The 12830-nt window shown below is 39.1% G+C and overlaps 2 protein-coding genes across 2 annotated transcripts in view; one reads left to right on the top strand and one right to left on the bottom strand.

Moving 5' to 3' along the window:
* LOC104677759 (zinc finger protein 93-like) overlaps positions 1-12830 on the bottom strand; it is a 159915-nt gene that overhangs the window by 130524 nt on the left and 16561 nt on the right. The window contains exon 4 of the mRNA XM_030942588.1: positions 690-2348. Within this exon, the coding sequence (XP_030798448.1) occupies positions 690-2348 (1659 nt within the window). The remainder of the gene's footprint in view (positions 1-689; positions 2349-12830) is intronic.
* Positions 11142-12608, top strand: LOC115900786 (E3 ubiquitin-protein ligase PPP1R11). Its single transcript, XM_030942595.1, has one exon. It carries the CDS (start codon positions 11210-11212, stop codon positions 11588-11590), a length of 381 nt encoding a protein of 126 aa, XP_030798455.1. The 5' UTR covers positions 11142-11209; the 3' UTR covers positions 11591-12608.

The raw sequence follows: 12830 nt of genomic DNA, 5'->3' as shown, positions 1-12830 counted from the left end.
ACACCTTTTCAAGTTTTCGTACACTGATTTTAGAAGGTAAAGATCTTTTATTTGGCCCTTAGGGTGATGTGATACCCTCTGAATTAGTAGTGAAGAGGGGTTGTAGCTTGGTCATAAGGTTGCTGGGTCTGCACTAGGGTTCACCTTTAGCTGGCTTGTTAGAGGGGGTTGGGGAGTTGTAATTTTCATTTTAGTTTTGGACAGACTAAATATCCTTCAGGACTTTGCTCTGTAGGGCAGACACTAGGGCATGTTTTTGCAGTCAGGTCTGCATATGGTGGGCCTTGTATCAAGATGCGGATGAGTATGACTTTCAGTGAGTACCAGAGAGCATTTCCTCAGGCAACTGTTTGGGTTTCTATATAGGCAGAATTGACCTTAAGCTGTGGCTCAGGTAACTAAAACTGAGTCACTGAACCACTTCAGGGACCATAGTAAAGGCCAAGGTCTGCAGGCCTGCCTACATGGCTGTAAATGGGCCCCTTCCTCCAGGTCTCTGGAATGGCAGGACCTCTGCCAGACTGTGGCTGGGAGGAGTTTGGCATGGTTACAGAGTAAGTTCAGAACTCTCAGTGTATAGTAAGGTTTGAGGACCACTTGAAGGCTGTCACATTTTTCATATTTCTATGGTTTCTCCCCAGTATGAATTATCTCATGTCTACTAAAGCTTGAGGGTGAAATAAAGATTTTGCCACATTTATCACACTTGTATGGTTTGTTCTCTCCAGAATGAATTTTCTTATGTGAAAAAAGGGTTGCAGAATGGTTAAAAGCTTCACCACATTCTCTACATCTATAGGGTTTCTCTCCAGTATGAAGTATCTTATGTGTAGTAAGGTGTGCAGATAGGTGAAAAGTTTTGCCACATTCTTCACATATGTAGGGTTTCTTTCCAGTACAAAATTTCTTATGTGTAGTAAGGATTGAAAACTGGTAAAAAGCTTTGCCACATTCTTCACACTTGTAGGGTTTCTCTCCAGTATGAATTTTCTTATGTGTACTAAGGGCTGAGTAGTACTTGAAGGCTTTGCCACATTCTTCACATTTGTAGGGTTTCTCTCCAGTATGACTTCTCTTATGTGAACTAAGGACAGAGGAGTACTTAAAGGCTTTGCCACATTCTTCACATTTGTAGGGCTTCTCTCCAGTATGAATTATCTTATGTCTAGTTAGGACTGAGGACCAAATGAAGGCTTTGCCACATTTATTACATTTGTATGGTTTCTCTCCAGTATGAATTCTCTTATGTGTAGTAAGGGTACAGGAGTACTTAAAGGCTTTGCCACATTCTTCACAAACATAGGGCTTCTCTCCAGTATGAATTTTCTTATGTTTAGTAAGTGTTGAGGGTTGGTTAAAAGCTTTGCCACATTCTTCACATTTGTAGGGTTTCTCTCCAGTATGAATAATCTTATGTATACTAAGGTATGAGGACTGCTTGAAGGTTTTGCCACATTCTTCACATTTGTAGCGTTTCTCTTCAGTATGACTTTTCTTATGTGTAGCAAGGGCAGAGGAGTACTTAAAGGCTTTGCCACATTCTTCACATATGTACGGTTTCTCTCCAGTATGAATTATCTTATGTCTAGTAAGGATTGAGGACTGGAAGAAGGCTTTGCCACATTCTTCACATTTGTAGGGTTTCTTTCCCGTATGAATGATCTCATGTTTACTAAGGGTTGAGGATGTAATAAAGGCTTTGCCACATTTATCACACTTGTATGGCTTCTCTCCAGTATGAATTCTCTTATGTCTAGTAAGGATTGAGGATCGGGTGAAGGCTTTGCCACATTCTTCACATTTGTAGAGTTTCTTTCCTGTATGAATGATCTCATGTTTACTAAGAGTTGAGGATGCAATAAAGGCTTTGTCACATTTATCACACTTGTATGGTTTCTCTCCAGTATGAATTCTCTTATGTGTAGTAAGGGTAGAGGAGTACTTAAAGGCTTTGCCACATTCTTCACAAATGTAGGGTTTCTCTCCAGTATGAATTCTCTTATGTCTAGTAAGGGTTGAGAACAGGTTAAAAGCTTTGCCACATTCTATGCAGTTGAAAGATTTTTTTTCAGTATGTCTTATCTTATGTCTGTTTGAATTTGAAAATTTATGAAAGACTTTCCCATATTTATCACATTGAAACATTTTGCTCTGGGTCGTTGTACAACAGCGGTTAAGTCCATTATAACCTCCTGTGTGCACCTTACAATCATCCACAGTTTCACGCCATTTTATTAACTGTACATTTCCATGTCCACGTTTTTCATATCTTCTTGGTATCATTTTTTGGAAAGAATCTTTTATGTTCTGCTCTGGCCAAAGCTCTTGGGCAAAATGCGAACACATAACTGAAAGAAACAATAAAAACACATTGTTTCACTTGCTAGACTCAGATAAATATACTATACAAACCTAACCTATAAAAAGATACAAACTACATAAGTAAGATGACATCGCAAAATACCTCAAGCTGTAATTTCTTCCTGCACATATAAATGTAACAAAAATATACTAACCAAAATGGCATAAGGTAACTGGTAAGGCAGGTAAATTTAACTGCATCTCAAAAACAATTGAAAAATAAATAATTAATATTTTGAAGATGTCTTTACTGCTCAATTTAATTTACAGATTTAATGCAATGTTTTTCAAATGACTAACTGCATTTTCAAAGAAATAAAAACAGCAAATTTAAAAGTATATGGAATCCAAACCGACAACAAAGTACCCAGCACTCTTCAAAAACAGGAACAATGTTAGAGGCATTACCATTTCTGATTTCAAAACACATCAAAAGCTACAGGATTAAAATAATTTGGTATGAGTATAAAGCTGAAAAAGTAGACTAATAAAACAGAATGCAGCACATATATTATATTAACTTTCACGTAATTATTGTAGCATTGTTACTGAAAGCCAATAGGTAAAAGTAATCCAAATTTGTGTCACCAAATTATTCAGTAGACACAAAAATACAGGAATATCACTCAGTTTTCAAAAAGTAGAAAATATTGTAACAACTATTAAGATAAATATTGATGACACTATGCAAAATAAAATGACCCAGTCACAAAAAGACAGAGATTGGATGAGATATATAAAGCAATTATACTCTCAGAAACAGAAAACAGAGTGGTGTTTGAAAAGAACCACAAAATACAAAGAAGTGGTAGTTGTTTCATGTGTACTGAGATTTAGTTTTGCAAGATAAAAACACTCTAGTGATATGTTGCATAACAATGTCAATATAATTAATAAGACCAAACTGAGTATTTGGAAATACATATATATATACTTTGAGATGGAGTCTCACTCTGTCTCCCAGGCTGGAGTGCCTCCTGGGTTCTAGTGATTCCCCTGCCTCAGCCTACTGAGTAGCTGGTACTACAGGAATGGGCCACCATGCCTGGCTAATTTTTTGTATTTTAGTAGAGACGGGATTTCACCATGTTGGCCAGATGGTCTTGATCTCCTGACCTTGGGATCCACCCACCTCAGCCTCCCAAAGTGCTGGGATAACAGGCGTGAGCCTGTAGATACACTATGTAAAATAATTTTAATATCAATAACAAACTGGAAAATATAGAGGCATAGTTTTTTTATTCAATTGAAGTTGTTATGACATTAAAATATATTGTTTTAACTTTAAGATGTATGTAATCTCCAGTTTTTGAGATGATTACAAAGATACTATTTATAGAAAGTATGCAAAAGAAAGTAAAATATAATCAAAGCATGCCAGTACAAAATTAAATGAAAATTAAGTAAGTAAAATAGGAAATGAGAAAAATATAACTACTAGAAACACACAAAACAATAATAATATTAGTGGTAATAACAACTTCATTTCTTTAACCAATCATTTAAAATACAGATTAAACTACTTAATGAAATGTAATCACAGGACTTTGGAAGGTCAAGGTGGGCTGATCACTTGATCCCAAAAGTTCAAGATCATCCTGGGCAATATGGCAAACCTCTGTCTCTACAAAAAAATACAAACAAGCTGGCTGACAGAGTGAGACACTATCTCAAAAATAAATGAGGCTGGGCGCGGTGGCTCATGCTTAATCCCAACACTTTCGGAGGCTGAAGCAGGCAGATCACCTGAATTCAGGAGTTCAAGACAAGCCTGGTCATCATCGTGAAACCCCATCTCTACTAAAAATACAAAAAATTAGCTGGGCATGGTGGCATGCACCTGTAATTCCAGCTACTTGGGATTACATGCCTGCTTTTTGAAAGCTGAGGCAGGAGAATCACTTGAAACTGGGAGGTGAAGGTTGCAGTGAGCTGACATCGTGCCATTGCACTCCAGCCTGGGCAATAAGAGTGAAACGCCATCTCAAAACCAAACCAAATAAATACAAATATAAATATATATATAAATAAAATTATATAAAGAAAAAGATATAGAATGCCTGAGTGGTTTTTTTAAAAAAGCATACAGTATGCTGCCTACAAAACACTTACTTTAGCATTGAGTCAAATAGGCTGAAAGTAACAGAATGAAAAAAATGTATATTCCATGAAAATAGTAACCACAATTGAGTAAGGTGGTCATAATTATATCAGACATAATATGCTTTCAGTCAAGTACTTCTACAAGACAAAAATTGATATTATATGATGTTAAAGTGAGTTGATTTAGCAGAAATCTGTAACTACAGTATTTATCTATCTATATGTATATGTGTATATAACATCAGGGTTCCAAAATATATAAAAGCAAATATTGATAAAAGTGAAGCAAGATATACATAGCAACATAACGATTGTAGACATCAAGACCCAGTTTGCAATAATAGAAAATTCAGATAAAAAATAACAACCAGACAACATTATAGATTATATTGATTATTTTGCATATAGAGAAATACTTAAGAGTGCATAATTTATAAAGAAAAATGGTTTATTTGGCTCACAGCTTGGCAGAGTGTATAAGTGTGTGCCAGCATCTGCTTCTGGTGAGGATATCAGAAAGCTTAAAATGAAGGTAGAAGGTAAAGAGCAACTGGACATATTATATGGCAAGAGACAGAGCAAGTGCGAGGTGAAGGAGCCACGTTATTTTAATGAACCAGCTCTTATTTGAATTCATAGAGTGTAAACTTTTTGGTTACCGAGAGGATGTACCAAGCCATTCATGACAAATTTGCCTCCGTGACCCAAACGTGTCCCACCAGGTCCCACAGCCAACACTGAGGATTTATATTGCAGCATGAGGTTTGGACAACATGGACATCCAAACCATATTATAGACCAACTAGGCTTCACAGACACACAAAAAACTCTCCAGTCAAAACCAAGATAATACACAATATTCTTATTTGCATCTGGCATATTCTGTTAGGACATATAACAAGTTTTATTAAATTTAAAAATAGTGGCTGGGTGTCAAGGCTCTTGCCCATATTCCTAACACTTTGGGAGGTCCATTGGTGTCAAAAGTTTGAGATCAGCCCGGGCAACATAGTGAGATCCTAACACTACAAACAAGCAAACAATTAGCCAGACATGGTAGTGCATGTCTACAGTCCTACCTACTCAAAAAACTGAGGTGAAAGAATAATCACTTGAGCCCAGGAGGCTGAGGCTACAGGAAGCTAAAATTCTGCCACTGCACTGCAGCCTGGGTGACGGTAAGATCTTGTCTCAAAACAACAACAAATCAATTTAAAAACACTAAAATTATGAACTGGGTGTTTACTAATAAAACCTGAATGAACCAGGAATTAAAAGCAAAAGTCAAACTGGCAAATTCAACAATATGTGAATATGAAACACACACTCTTCAACATATTCTTGCTCAGGGGGCAAAAAATTTCATTTTTCAAAGATATCAATATAACCTTCAGTTATAAGCTACAGTAACATAAACAATATGATACTGACACAAAGATAAACAGATGAAAGAACAGAGCTCAGAAATGAACCATTTTGTATATGATCAAATGATTTTCCACAAAGTTGCCATGTTTACAAAATAGAGAAATATAATCTCTTCAAAAAATGAGGTCAAAAACTGATTATCAACACTGATAAAGTTGGCTTATTTTCTTGAATGATACAAAAACATATTTTAAATAAACTATTAGACATAAAAATACATAAATGGAAAAAAGTATTTATAAATCTATATCCAAAATATGTAACACAGGCCAGGTGCAGTTTCTCAAGCCTGTCATCCTAGCACTTTGGGAGGGTGAGGTGGGCAGATACATGAGGTCAGAAGTTCGAGACCAGCCTGGCCAACATGGTAAAACACCATCTCTACTAAAAATACAAAAATTAGCTTGGCGATGTGGCATGCACACGTAATCCCAGCTACTTGGGAGGCTGAGGTAGGAGAATTGCTTAAACCAGAAGGCAGAGGTTGCAGAGAGCTGAGATTGCACCACTGTACTTTAGCCTGGGCAGCAAAGCAAATCCATGTTTATTGTAACCAGTATTCACAAAAGCCAACAGGCTGAAGCACCCTAGATATCTCTTGATTTATAAACATATTAAAAAATGTAACATATACATACAATGGAATATTATTCCACCTTAAACAGAATAATCTTGTCACCTTTTTGATGAACTTTGTGAATATTATGTCACCTGAATTAATCCAGTAACAAAATTATGAATACTGTATGATTCCACTTATATGAGATATCTTAAGTAATCAAAACAACAAAAACAGAAAGTAGAAGGTTTGTCTGTCAAGGTATGGAGAGAGGGTAAAATGAGCAGTTGTTACTTAATGGGTATTGAATTTAAGTTTTACAACATGTAAAGTTTCTAGAAGTCTTTTGCATAACAATGTGAATATACTTAACATGCCTGAAATGAACAGTTTTTTTTGACACAGGGTCTCACTCTGTCACCCAAGCTGGAGTGTAGTGGCACAATTTTGACTCCCTGCAAACTCCCTAGTAGCTGGGACCACAGTTGCACACCACCATGCCTGCCTATTATTAAATTTTTTTCATAGAGAGCGGTCTCCATGTTGCCCAGGCTGGTCTCAAACTTTTGGGCTCCAGGGATCCTCTTGGCTTGACCTCCCAAAATCCTGGGATTACACATCAGTGCCACAGTCACACCTGGCCCTGAAATATACACTTCAATAAATTTAAGATGGTAAATTTTATGTTATGTGTTTTTAAAACAATGTCTTTAAAGAAAAACTGAAAAAAATACAGAATTGTAAGTCTTTTTGAAAATTACCTTCGAATCACAAAAGCATTTCTTTTACAAAAAAATAGATATATTCATCATTATACACATGGTGAAAATAAGACTATTTCCACGACTACTCACTTAAGATAAAACTACCATTGAAAGTCAGCTAAGAAAGAATATGAGCCATAACTAAAATTGGAGTCGTATTTACAGATATACACATGTACATATGTAATCTGATTATGATAGACATCATAATTTATCTCTTAATTAAACCTCAAATTGACTTAAAGTGTACAGAATTGCAAATTGTCTAAAATTATAATACATAAATAAAACCAAAAAACACAATAAACTAATGTTAAGAAACTTACAATGAGGCTGGGTGCAGTGGCTCACACATAAAATCTTAGCACTTTGAGAGGCTGAGGCATGAACCACAATCACTTGAACCCTGGAGGCAGAGGTTACAGTGAGGCAAGATCATGCCACTGTACTCCAGCCTGTACGACAGAGTGAGACTCCGTCTCAAAAAAAAAAAAAAAAAAAAAACCTACACTGAGAAAACACACTAATATGGAACTTTGAAACAATAATAGAAATGTTTACTCATAAAATCTAGTATGCAACATTGCTGTATCACAAAAAAAATAATTATCAGGCTGGGCGCAGTGGCTCACACCTGTTATTGCAGCACTTTGGGAGGCCAAAGCAAGTGGATCACCTGAGGTCAGGAGTTCAAGACCTGCCTGGCCAACAGAGTGAAGCCCCGTGTCTACTAATAATACAAAATTTAGCCAGGGGTGTGGACGCATGCCTGTAATCCCAGCTACTTGGGAGACTGAGGCATGAGAATGGCTTGAACCTGGGAGGTGGAGGTTTGCAGTGAGCCAAGATCGCACTACTGCACTGTAGCCTGGGTGACAACGAGTGTGACTCCATCTTACAAAAACAAACAAACAAACAAAAAATTCTAGGTAACTGCAATATTTAACTGTTAGTTTGTACTCATTAAATGTAGGTATTTTGAGTCATTGGCATGTACTGTGCAGGAGTAAAATTTCAGAGAATATTCAGTATAAACAGAAGATTCTAATAAAGAAACAATAAATTAGCACTTAAAAGAATCTAGAGTTACTTTTAATATTTTAAATATATGCTATTCTTACACAAAATGAAACTGCTGTAATCCAATTTTAGAAGCAAAGACTAGTCTTACATTGTTAAATGAAGAAAATACATATTTTGCAGAATAGGGTTAGACCCTCTGATATGTAAAACAAATATTAGAAAATATAGTTTATTATTATTTAGATATAAGCTGAAGTAAGTAGATGAAAATCCTTTAATTCCTTTCTGCCTACAGCAAACTGATATTTATAAGTAACTATTTTAGTAAATATGGAGTGCCTACTAATTACCTAATTTACTTTAGGCATACCATGCAAATTCTAGCATATTGTCCTAAATATCTGAATCTAAAATTACAGACAAATTTGAAATAGAAAATAGAAAGTAAAAATATATAAGGAGAGTGACATCAGTAAGACTAAAAGTGCCTTATTTTCATATCCCCTTACAGCAAAAAAAAACTCAACCATCCCTGACAAAAATGCCTTTATGAGAAAACCAGGCATTATGGTTCACAACTGTAATAATAGCTACATGGTACGTTAAGGTTGGAGAACTGCTTCAGGCCAAGATTTTGAGACCAGCCTGGGTTATGTAGCAAGATGACTTTTCCAAAATAATTGCCTCTAAAAGAAATTTGAGATCCAGGGAGGGAGTTGTGAAACGCTGTTAAAGCTGAAGATTGAGAAGTGTTCTATTCAGAAGGCAGGCCCTCATTCAGGTGGGAAACTACAGGGTTAGCCCCTGCTCTTGGCTACAGACCAGCATAGGATTCAGCCAACTTGGTCTCACTGAGAATTCTGAACTTAATCTGTAACCATCCCAAACTCATTCCAGCCACAGTCTGGGAGACGTCCTGCAATTCCAGAGACCTAAATGAAGGCATCCATTTACAGCCATGTAGGCAGGGCTACAGACCTTCGCTTTTACTGTGGTCCCTGAAGCTGATCAATGACTCAATTTCAGTTACCTGAACCACAGTTTAAGGTCAGTTCTGCCTACATAGAAATCCACACAGTTGGGCCAGGCTGGGTGCCTCAGGCCTGTAATTCCAGCACTTTGGGAGGTGGAGGTGGGCAGATGGCCTGAGATCGGGAGTTGGGAGACCAGCCTGACCAATATAGAGAAACCCCTTCTCTACTAAAAATACACAATCACCGGAGCATGGTGGCACATGCCTGTAATTCCAGCTACCTGGGAGGCTAAGGCAGGAGAATCTCTTGAACCCAGGAGGTGGAGGTTGCAGCGAGCCTAGATCGCACCATTGCACTTCAGCCTGGGCAACAGGAGGGAAACTCCATCTCAAAAAGAGAAAAAAAAATAAAGAAAGAAAAAAATAAACCCACACGGTTACCTGAGGAAATGCTTCTAAAATCAGTTTATGAAAACTAGAAGAGGTGTTTGCTCCATCACATTCAGACACCAATACAAAACTATAGTGTGCCCATTGGCAATACATCTATCTGAATGTAGCACTAGAAGTATGTGACAGAAGAATTATTCACAGAAATAAAAAAAATCCGGCCGGGTGGGGTGGCTCGTGGCTGTAATCCCAGCACTTTGGGAGGCAGAAGCGGGTGGATCATCTGAGGTCAGGAGTGTCAAACCAGCCTTACCAACAGGGTGAAACCTCGTCTCTACCAAAAAATTACAAAAAATTAGCCAGGCATTGTAGTGAACACCTGTAATCCAAGCTACTCTGGAGGGTGAGGCAGGACAAACGCTTGAACCCGGGAAGCGAAGGTTGCAGTCAGCCGAAATCACGCTATTGCGCTCCAGCCTAGGCAGTAAGAGTGAAACCCCATGAAAGGAAAGGAAAAAGGAAAAGGAAAGGGAGAGAGCGCGGGAGGGCGGGAGGGAGTAAAGTCATTGAAAATCAAGAAAAATAAGTACAAAAGTTGCTGTTTGTAGATCATACAATCTCATATTTTAAAAACCATAAACAGTACATTAAAAACTGTCTAGCCAGGCGTGGTGGCTTACTCCTGTAATCCCAACACATTGAAAGGCCAAGGAAGGCAGATCACCTGAGGTCGGGAGTTTGAGACCAGTCTAACCAACATGGTGAAACCCTGTCTCTACTAAAAATACAAAATTAGCTGGGCGTGGTGGTGGTGAGCCAACATCGTGCCACTGCACTCCAGCCTGGGCGACAAGAGCAAAACTGTCAAAAAAAAAAAAAAAAAAAAAAAAAGCTGTCTAATAAATACACTCAGTAAATAGTAAATTACCAAAATAGAAAATTAACACCAAGTACATGAACGGTTTCATGCACTTAAAAGAAACTATTTGGCCAGGCGCGGTGGCTCACGCCTGTAATCTCAGCACTTTGGAAGGCTGAGGCGGGTGGATCACGAGGTCAGGAGAGCGAGACCATCCTGGCTAACACGGTGAAACCCCGTCCCTACTAAAAATACAAAAAAGTTAGCCGGGCCCTTTGGAAGGCTGAGGCGGGTGGATCACGAGGTTAGGAGAGCGAGACGATCCTGGCTAACATGGTGAAACCCCGTCTCTACCAAAAATAAAAAAAAGTTAGCCGGGCGTGGTGGCGGGCGCCTGTAGTCCCAGCTACTCGGGAGGCTGAGGCAGGAGAATGGCGTGAACCCGGGAGGCGGAGCTTGCAGTGAGCTGAGATTGCCCTACTGCACTCCAGCCTGGGGGACAGAGCGAGACTCAGTCTCAAAAAAAAAAAAAAAAAAAAAACTATTTGATAAAATAGAGGAAGAAAAATCTTATTTAATGTATCATTTTAAAAAATTTCTGGGCCGCGGAAGGGAAAAAGGGGGACTGCAGCATGCGTCACACCCGGAAGCTGCGAGCCGGAAGTGGGGTTGGCCAGACTTCAGAGACAGAAAAAGGAAAGGGCGTCTCATCCCCCTCCCTCCTCTCCTCCCTCTCCTGAGCCTTAGCCATGGCCGAGGCAGGGGCTGGGCTGAGCGAGACCGTCACTGAGACAACAGTTACCGTGACAACCGAGCCCGAGAATCGGAGCCTTACCATCAAACTTCGGAAACGGAAGCCAGAGAAAAAGGTGGAATGGACAAGTGACACTGTGGACAATGAACACATGGGCCGCCGCTCATCAAAATGCTGCTGTATTTATGAGAAACCTCGGGCCTTTGGCGAGAGCTCCACAGAAAGTGATGAGGAGGAAGAAGAGGGCTGTGGTCATACACACTGTGTACGTGGCCACCGCAAAGGACGGCGTCGTGCAACCCTAGGACCAACCCCCACCACCCCTCCCCAGCCTCCTGACCCTTCCCAGCCCCCACCAGGGCCAATGCAGCACTAAATTCCTCTCTCCTCCACCATTCCTGTGTCTGTCTGGCCCTGAATGTATCCATGTGGCTACTTCTTCAGCCCCCTCCTTCCCTCTCTTCTGCCTGATAGAGGAAAGAGGAAGAGGAGGGTGAACAGAGATCCTGGAATTCTGACTTGCTGCTATTCCAACCCAGCCTCCTGGGTTCCCCTAGTCCTCATTCTTCCTCCCAATACCCACCCTTCTCTCTCAAGGGATCTAGTCAACTTGGTCCCAGTCTCTTCCTTTTGTTCTCACTGCCAAACTGCCTGTCCTGGGATCTAGTTATCTTGGCCCTGCATGCTACATGAGTAGCAAACACTTAAATTGGGTTTTCAACAGTCCCAGCTTTCACTGCCAGGGTCCCAGTCAGATTCCAGGAATTTACACCCTAGCTTTGCTTGCTAATCCTGGTTTAGAGCTATCCTACTAAAATATTTAATCTTAATTCTTAGTCCTTGACTGTGAGATATGAGGTCTTACAGGAGACCTCAGAGCTCCCAGCCCTTCTCCTCCTGCTAACCCTCCTCACGCCCTGAAGAGGAGTTAGAAAAGAGGTCCTTGTCATTCTCACCTCTTACGGAAAATGGAACAGGAAATAATCATATCCTTTCTTCCCACCCTTCTCCTATGATTTAGGATTTCTGACAAAGATGGCTTGAGATTGGTCACTTGGAGCCAACTATCTCCTCCACCTTTTGTTTTTCAGCTTCAGAGACAGATCCAATATAGTCCCAGGGACCTGAGTCTCTGGGATAGGAAGGAAGAGGGAAGGAGCAAAGAGACTGGGGTATATCCCCTTTACTACACTCTTACCTCTTACTTCCTAGACTTTGATTTCTCTGCCAGCCCAGATGTTCAGTTCCTCTTGGCCCTCTCTACCCCTTACTGGGATTTGGTTTTCATTTTCCAGTCCTTTTGCCATACACAGTTGCAGAGATCAGTCAAATCCATACCACCACTGAGATCTCATTTATTGCCACAGATGCACAAAATAAATAACCCAAAATCACAAAAAAAAAAAAAAAAAAAAAAAATTCTGAGAAAAAAATTAAGGAGATAAAAAATATTTACAATAAAAAATTAGAATATACAAATAATTTTAAAATATTTTCTGTCTGTAGCTTGAAAGAATAAGTATTATTAAAGTGTCATCCAAAGTAATCTACAGATACAATAAACTTCCTACCAAAATTGCAGTGGTATTTTTTTCACAGTAATGGAAAATACAATT

Source organism: Rhinopithecus roxellana, chromosome 12 (assembly GCF_007565055.1).
Source record: "Rhinopithecus roxellana isolate Shanxi Qingling chromosome 12, ASM756505v1, whole genome shotgun sequence".
Taxonomy (NCBI): domain Eukaryota; kingdom Metazoa; phylum Chordata; class Mammalia; order Primates; family Cercopithecidae; genus Rhinopithecus; species Rhinopithecus roxellana.
The sequence above is the reverse complement of the archived record's forward strand: the minus strand, read 5'-3'. Positions and strand labels throughout refer to the sequence as shown.